The sequence below is a fragment of the Phoca vitulina genome, unplaced genomic scaffold, assembly GCF_004348235.1.
Source record: "Phoca vitulina isolate PV1807 unplaced genomic scaffold, GSC_HSeal_1.0 scaffold15, whole genome shotgun sequence".
NCBI classification, from domain to species: Eukaryota; Metazoa; Chordata; class Mammalia; order Carnivora; family Phocidae; genus Phoca; species Phoca vitulina.
In genome coordinates this window covers 17,978,096-17,987,113 of record NW_022589718.1, presented here as the reverse complement: position 1 = coordinate 17,987,113, position 9,018 = coordinate 17,978,096, and the positions used below count along the sequence as shown (strand labels likewise).

Genomic DNA, 9,018 nt, shown 5'->3' with positions numbered 1-9,018 from the left:
ATTAGATTGAGCCATATAAACTTGCTGATATTTGATAATTTTTGAAATACAAAATAGCAATTTCATATTATTTGATGTAATAAGTTATGCTTCATTAATTAAAAATTTTGTTACTTAATCTAGCATCTGTATCTATATACATGGTTAGGTAAATAAATTTTAATAGATATTTATATATGCATGAGTTTATTGTATACACATATATTTCCTTGCTCTGTCAGTTGAGAGAGCCTAGAAGCAATGAGACTCCAGTAACAATGAGCATACCTAACATGATGATCTTGGCCTCTATTACCATTCTGCAATAAAAGAACCAGGGCTCCTCAGAGAAACTGCTGCTTATAGGACCATAACAAGAAATATACAAGATGAGTCTGGAGTATCTTGTATTGCCAGAATGTAGGGAAATGAACACACACAGTAGGGTAGCTCAAAGGGACCTAATGGCCAAAACTGAAATAATAAATCAATAAAGTAATATTGGTAGTATTGGCTGATAACCCCTTTTATAAACTATTCATGATCCATGCTGATACAAATTAATAATTAGATGAATAAATAAATAGGAGTGAATGATTATATGAATAAATAAATGAGGGAGAATAGACAAATATCACACATAGAAGAATTACAAATAATTTATGCAGATACTCCACTCTCAAGGAGGAAAAGCATAACTCCTCATTCCTTAAGTGCCTCACACAAATGTTTTAAGACATTGTTTAAATCAGAGGTAGTCCTAATTCTCGTTCTTTTATAACAGCAATGAATTTGATCCTCCAGCCTAGTTGGAGAACAAGGTCTGCTTCAATAGTGATACGTCAGTGGATAGTATGAACACTTGACATAATGTGATGAGAATGGGACTCGGCCCTGTATGCTTCCTCCCCAAACTCAGAAGCCCAGTTTAATTATAAGAAAAAAACATCAGATAAATCCCAATTGAGGGATACTCTATAAAACACCATTTTAATACCACTCAAAGCTCTCAAGGTCATAAAAAAACGAAAATTCTGACAAACCATCACAGACCAGAGGGGCCTAAGAAGAGATGATGACTAACTAGGATGTGATGTCCTGAATGAGACCCTGGAACAGAGAAAGGATTAGGAAAACACTAATGCAATCTGAATAAAGTATGGGCTTATTAGCTACTTATAATGTATTAATAGTGGTTTACTGAGTGTGACGAATGTATTATACTACTGTTGGTGTTTTAATGAAGGAGTCTGGGTGTGCAGTTTATATGAACTCTCTACATTATCTTTGCAATTTTTCTGTGGATCTAAAACTGTTCTAAAATAAAAGTTAATTAAAACAGGGGCACCTGGGTGGCTCAGTTGGTTAAGCACCCAACTCTTGATTTTGGCTCAGGTCATGATCTCAGGGTCATGAGATCGAGCCCCACATCTGCGCTCAGCTGGGAGTCTGCTTGTCCCTCTCCCTCTGCTCCTCCCCCTGCTCACCCAAATACATGGGTACCAAGATACCTACCGAAAAAATGTAAAGTCTTTCCTCCCTTAAACTGCACTGTTGAAAAGTTTCACAAAAATATTAATTTTACTCAAGCAAAGTACTATTTTATATTCGCAGATTTCTTTCCAAAATGCTTCCCATTCTTAAGACAAGGACTAGCTTCAATACTTATAACAGTCAGAAATAGAATTCCATTACATAACTGCATAATACGGAAATTTAGAATGAGGATAGCATACATTTCAGATCTGAATGATATCCAAGTGTAAATGCCTCATATTTATGCTGTATGTGACGTACCCTTTCACGGAGAATTCTGTGCAACTGAACTGGTCAGCGATAGATGCATTTAAAACTGATGCGCTTATAGCATAATCATTATAAGTGTGTCACATACAAAACAAATGCCTCTAAATGTAGTATCAAATTCTTAATGTTCCAAGTAGACTTTTTCAACTTGTTCTGCACACTTGTAGGCATTTATTGACTTGAATCTTGGAAAGGAGGACAGAAACTGGTTTTGAGTTCATAGGTTACACCAAATAGAAGTGCTGAGTCAATAGAAATCAAATCTTAAAATTCATGCCTAGTTAGTTGTCCAGTGAGTTCCATGATAGTTTTAGTATTGACGAGGTAAGGAAAGTTCATATCGATGAAATTATAAAAATATATTGCTACTTTTTGATATTTTGGAAAGCAATTCTAGTTTTCTGCCGAAAGTTATGTCCAGCAATATCTAAGCTAAGTATTCCAGGTAATAAGCTGAATATTTTGGGGTATTCTAATTAGAATAATTCTAGTTAGAATTTCCTTGGCTTAAGCACTAGATTTTAATATATTAATAGAAGCTATTTAAATGAAACTCATAACAGAACATACGAAAATCAAGTTTTAATTAAATATTAAATTCTAACTTAAGGGGAAAGAGCTAGTGAAGTTTGACCATTATTGTGATCTATGAATGGAAATTTAGCAGCATTAATTTTCCTCCTTCCTTCCCTCCCTCCCACACTCCCTCCTTCCCACCATCTCTCCTGCTGGGTGGCTTAAACAACAGAGATTTATTTTCATACAGTTCTGGAGACTGGAAGTCTAAGATCAAGGTGTTAGCAGGGTTGCTTTCTCCTGAGGCTTTTCTTCTTGGCTTGCAGATAGCCATCTTCTTGCTATGTCCTCTGTGCACATGCATCCCTGGTTCCTCTTCCTCTTCTTAGAGGGACATAGCCCTATTGTATTAGGGCTAACCCCTATGACTTCATTTAACCTTCATTACTTCATCAAAGGTGCCATCTCCAAATACAGTCATATTGGGGGTGAGGGCTCCAACTTCTGAATTTTGGGGGAAAATAATTCAGTTCATAACATACTTGCAAATAAGATTTCATTGATAAGGTTTTCCACTCCCTTATGACTATAAAATCTTCTTTAGCAAATTACAAAATTGAAGATTAAATGAAAATTAAATGCAACAGAATTCTTACTGAAGAAAAAAAAATCAGTGCCCTGGATTTTGGACATGTTCATTAGGCTCCATCTTGGTTAATATGTGAACTATGTAAAATTTGTTTCTAATGTCTTCCTCTCTTTATTCATCGTTTCATCTTCTTTCAACATTGGTATCTCCAGTAAATTTATTCTTCTGTCGATTCCTTATTTTCTTGTAGGTTCAACTATCTTGTCTTCCTTACTGAGGACCTAACTCGTCCCCAGGTTCTACAATCAGGGTCTGCCCGTTTGAAAAAAACACCTAGTAGAAACAAATAAGTTTCCATCTTATTTATTTATTTTAAAAGATTTTATTTATTTATTTATTTATTTATTTATTTATTTATTTATAGAGCCCACGAGCAGGGAGAGGGGCAGAGGAAGAGGGAGAAAGAATCTTAAGCAGACTCCGGCTCAGTGCATAGAACTCATTGCGAGGCTTGATCTCATGACATGAGATCATGACCTAAGCCAAAACCGAGAGTCTGATGCTTAGCTGACTGAGCCACTCAAGCACCCGTTTCCATCTTATTTAATTGTTTAGTACTATCTGACATTGTTGACCATTCTCAAATTTCTTATATCAGTTTTATTTTCATGCATATTTTGAAATTTTCCCAATGTCTAGGTTTTACTTATATATTTTTATTTGAGTATAGGTGACATACAATATTATATTAGTTTAGGCATATAGCATAGTGATTCAACACCTCTATATGTTATGCCATGCTCACCACAAATGTACCTATCATCTGTCACCATACAACACTATTACAATATCATTGACTATATGTCTTATGTTGTGCTTTTATTAATGTGACTTACTCATCCCATAACTGGAAGCCTATACCTCTTACTCTCCTTCACCCATGTTGCCCATCTCCATATGCCCCTCCCTTCTGGAAACCATCAGTTTGTTCTCTGTATTTATAGATCTGATTATCCTTTTCACTTGTATATTCACTTGTGTTTATTTTATTTTTAAATTTTTTTTTTAATTTTTAAAAAAATTCATTTGTTTTGTTTTTTTTGGATTCTACATATAAGTGAAACCGTATGATATTTGTTTTTCTCAGTCTGACTTATTTCACTTAGTAGAATACGCTTTAGGTCCATCCATGTTGTCACAAATGGCAAGATCTCATTCTTCTTTATGGCTGAATGATATTCCATTGTATACATGTGTTACATCTTCTTTATCCATTCATCTACTGATGGACACTTGGGCTGCTTCCATATCTTGGCTATTGTAGATAATGCTGCAATAAGCATAAGGGTGCATATATCTTTTTGAATTAATGTTTTTGTTTTCTTTGGGTAAATACCCAGGAGTGGAATTATTAGATCATATGGTATTTCTATTTTTAATTTTTGGAGGAACCTCCATAGTATTTTCTACAGTGGCTGCACCAATTTGCATTTCCACTAACAGTGTGCGAGGGTTTCTTTTTCTCTATATCCTCACCAACACTGTCATTTCTTTTGTTTTTTATTCTAGCCATTCTAATAGGTGTAAGGCAATAATCTCAGTGTAGTTTTGATTTGTATTTCCCTGATAATGAGTGATGTTGAGTGTCTTTTCATGTATATGCTGCCCATCTGTATGTCTTCTTTGGAAAAATGTCTATTCAAGTCCATTTTTAAATCAGATTGTTGTTTTTATTATTAATTATTATTATTATTAATTTTGGTGTTGAGTTGTATAAGTTCTTTATATATTTTAGATATTAATCCCTTATCAGATAAATCATTTGGAAATGTCTTCTCCCATTCACTCAGTAGGTTCCTTTCTTGTTTTGTTGATGGTTCCCTTTGTTGTGCAAAAGCTTTTTATTTATTTTATTTATTTATTTATTTATTTATTTATTTATTTATTTATTTTTGGTCTTACAATCTTTAATATTGGTTAAAAACCAGACCGATGTTTTTTGCTCATGGAAGTTATTTTAATCCAATGTGCAAAAAAAAGGTGCAGCTGTCTACTTTTACTTGAAATACATAAGACCAACACTTCTACACTATTTACACACTTAAAAAGATTTTCAATTTATTAATTTAAGCAACAATATTACATCTCCTTTGTGGATAAATCACGTGCTGCAGAGAGCCCAAAAGCTTGATGACATTCTCTTAAGTGACACAAATGTATCTGAAGAAGCATACCTGTTCTTGTCCTAATTTTGATCCTAAATAAAAATCCAATTTCAAAATCAATTAAGAATTATTTTGATCTAGAAAATCTTGGAACTGTTGCAAACGTGAAAACCTCGTCCCTGAGAGCCAGGATCCTATTCCCCCTTTGCTATCCCTCTAACAACTGGTCTACCCCAGAAACCGCATCTGTTGCAGAGTGGCAATACCCCAAAAAAGAGGAACAAAAAGAACTCAGCCCCCAGACCACCATCATCCCTGTGGGTTTGCTCAGCCTCTGTTCAGGACTTGTGACTCCATCTTTTGAGGTAGGTGTGGGCAATCAAAATGAAGAAACACTTTAGCAAAGCAACCATCATTTGTGCACAACAACAGTGAAAAACAGTGATATAAAATTAACAAACCAAATATAAATCCAATACCGCTCTGCAATTCTGGAACTTGTTTTCCTATCTGCGCAGGGTTCTTGGTCAGCCACCCACCAGTATTTTCTGCATCTGCATGAAGTACTTTGATCGAGTTATTAAAAATGCTGTTTTGACCCTAAGTCCCATAGAATCGTGATGATTAGGAAATCAATTTACTCAATTATCGCTCTGTGCAGTACACTTGTGACACCAGTCAGCAAGTGTAGAGAGGAATTACAAAAACTGGAATAGAAGTCTCTCACTTCTGAACTGGACACAGGAGTTCTCAAATTAAAATCATAAAAAAAGAGGGGGGCGGGGGGGGGAGGGCTTACTGGCAACATCACTACCAGACACCAGACGGGACAGTGAGACTGTTCGGTCAGAAGCAAGGAACACTATTTCCTTGCAAAGTTTGCAAAAGACCTAACCAAGCACTGCCTTAAGTCCAGTGAGGACAATGCTCCGTAAGTTTCCACAGAAATGCAGGGACTGGCGCTCGTGTGTTGGGACCCGTGCAGTCCCGCCTCCGGGGCTCAGGCAAAGCGGTCCTGTCCTGTCACCTCTAGGTACTGGCGATCGTCTCCAACTGCTGCTCCGCTTCGGCGGCCATCGCTGCCGCCTGCAACTGTTCTGTCTCGCTCTGGATGGCACTGGGGGTGACCCGCTTCCTCTCACTGTGCATATTGTTCTCGTGCCTTTTCAGATCAGACGCCTTGGCAAACGCCTTGGTGCAGGAGCCGCAGACAAAAGGCTTTTCCCCTCTGTGTCTTCGTTCGTGGTCTTTGAGGTGGGACTTGTGTTTGAAGGCTTTGTCACACATGCGGCAGGCAAATGGTCTCTCATTGCTGTGCACTCTCTCGTGCTTCTTCAAGTCCGGGGCGCGGAGGAAGGATTTTCCACACACCTCACAACTGTACGGCTTACAGCCCGTGTGGATTTTGAGGTGTTCTTTCAGGTGGGCCTGGGTGGTAAAACCTTTTGTACACATTTCACAAACAAACGGCCTGTCGGCCGTGTGGCGTTTTTCATGCTTCCTCAACCTGCCTTCGTCGGAGAAGGTCTTCCCGCACGCCTGGCCGGCGATCTGCTCCCCATGGTGGCCACAGAGCAAGTACTCGAACTTCACGTCGCTGGCCGCTGTCGTCCAGCCTGGCGTCTGTTCGTCCTTCACTTCACTCATTCCATCATTAAATGTTAAGGCTTGAGGGGTCTGGCACCCCAAATCTTTCGATTCTGGGGTCTCCATGGATTCTACTCCCTGGCCGTAGCAATTAAGCTTCCGTCCGAACTTCCTCACTCCCCAGCTCTTTCAGGATTGCTTCCTGAACCCTGAGCGTCGTCGTAGGCGACTTGCCGTCCTCCTGACTCGGGGGGGTGCCTTCTACCGTGTCATCAGAGGGACTGTCATCCTGGTCTCCAGTTTCTTCCACGTCATCATCCTGAGTGTCAGCAGCATCTCCAATGGGGCGATTTATTTTGAGGCAATACTTACTTTTCGATTGGCCGTTGTTTTCGTCGGGACTAGATACACCACGCTTCTGAGAACAGAGTTTATCTAAAAACCGGATACCGAGAATCTGACCTGATGACATCATTAAGTTAACATCCTCTTTTTTCACAGAAATCTTTGCTGTGTACGTGTAGTTCAGGACCTCTTCAAATATATCAGAACGAAGAAAATCTATTTCTATTACTGAAGAGCTATCAACCTCAAGCTTCTTGAAAAGCTTTTTAAAGTAGGTGCGACAGGCGGCAAGAACACACCTGTGTGCTCTGAATTTCACATCTTCAACCACAATGGCAATATCACAGAATTCTCCTTCCAGGCGTTGTTCGTTTAGTGTTTTCAGAAACAGAGTTTTATGATCATCGTCATTATATTTAATGGTCTCACACATACTGATGAAAAACTCCATGAACAACTCAGGCTATTATCTTAATGCTTTAAACACCAAATTCTTCAGATCAGAATAACCCTGATCAGGGGCACGCCAGTCATAAGCAGCGGCAGCCGCCTCCCCTACCCCGGAGCAGCCGCGACAATGGCGGCCGCACGACTTCCCGGCTGAAAGCTCGCAACTTCGGGATGGGGAGGAAGCAGGGAACGAAGCGCAAGACCCAAAAGGACTTGAGAGCCTCTCAGGCTTCGCTCTCATTTCTTTCGGCCCGGGAGGTGGGGGGACGGATAAGGCCATTTGCATCCTTTCCTAAACAAAAGCTCCCAGCCTCGGAGCCGGGAGGTGAAAGGGCCACTTTCCCTTTCATAATCGGAGTCCAGCGCAGGCTGGGGGCCAGGGCTCCGAACCAAAGCGGGAGGGCCCGCGGCGGCGACGGCGGCGACGGCGGCGAGCGGGAGCGGGAGCGGGAGCGGGCGTGCGGCCGGGCTCCGCAGCCCCGCGCCGCGCCCCGCGAGTCAAAAGCTTTTTATTTTGATATAGTCCCAAGACTTTATTTTTGCTTTTGTTTCCCTTGCCTTAGGAGACATCTAGAAAAATGTTGCTATAGCTGATGTCAAAGAAATTATTGGTAGTGCTGTCTTTTAGGACTTCTCTGGTTTCAGGTCACACATTTAGTTATTTAACTCATTTTGAGTTTATTTTTGTATACAATGTAAGGAAGTGGTCCACTTTCATTCTTTTGTAGATCTTTTTAGATCTGATTCAGACCTCTACTTAAACTCTAAACACACAAAACAAATTGAGTGCTAGACATTTCCCCTTGGATTTCACACAGACACTTCAAATATAACATATTCAAAATTGAGTTCATTATTTCTCATGCCTCTCCTACCCAATCTTCACATTTCTATCTCAGTTGCCCATTCATTTCCTATGCAGTTGCCTCCTCCCAGGTTTGACTCCTTCCTTTCTTCCTACCTCCAATCTACTGTCTTTCACTGATTCCACAATGTACATTTCCCCACACATTTTATATCTCTGAAATTGTGGTGCTTCTAACCATCAATGGTGTTAGATCATATGTTATTAGCTAGCAAGGTTTTCCTTCCTAGTGCTATATAAAATGCTATATTTTAACTCAATGGAGTTTTAGATTTCATGAAATATAATATTGCCACATTTAGTAGATTGTACAACCTCATATCGTTGAAATATGTCCACTTTTCTCCATTTTCTCTGCCACTTCTCAAAGTCACACTATTATCATTTCTCCTGAGGATTACTGTTAAGAGTTTTATAATGGGTCCTTCCACTTGTAGTATTGTTCACTAGCCACCAGGGATACCCTCTATCCCCAACTGTCTACTTTAAAACTAAAATGATCTTTCAAAATGAAATTCTTATTTTGTCTTTCCCAGATTGGAAACATTGTAATGACTTTCTATTGCTCACAGAGTAAAAACCAGACTTTTTACCATGGCTTACAGCTTCTACAACAATCTAACCTATACAACTCTTCAGTTCATCACTCAATGTTTTATCTCATTTTGTGATCTGTAGTCTTACGGAATTCACTCTCATGTTTCAAGCATGCTTTT

The 9,018-nt window shown here is 39.2% G+C and overlaps 1 protein-coding gene across 1 annotated transcript; it reads right to left on the bottom strand.

Annotated features, from left to right (window-relative positions):
- Positions 1 to 4,869: 4,869 nt before the first annotated feature.
- Positions 4,870 to 7,826, bottom strand: ZBTB14 (zinc finger and BTB domain containing 14). The gene is given in 2 exon segments (XM_032413513.1): positions 4,870 to 6,807; positions 6,809 to 7,826. Coding segments are annotated over 2 exon segments (1,353 nt in total). The 5' UTR covers positions 7,439 to 7,826; the 3' UTR covers positions 4,870 to 6,084.
- Between the last annotated feature and the right edge of the window lie 1,192 nt (positions 7,827 to 9,018).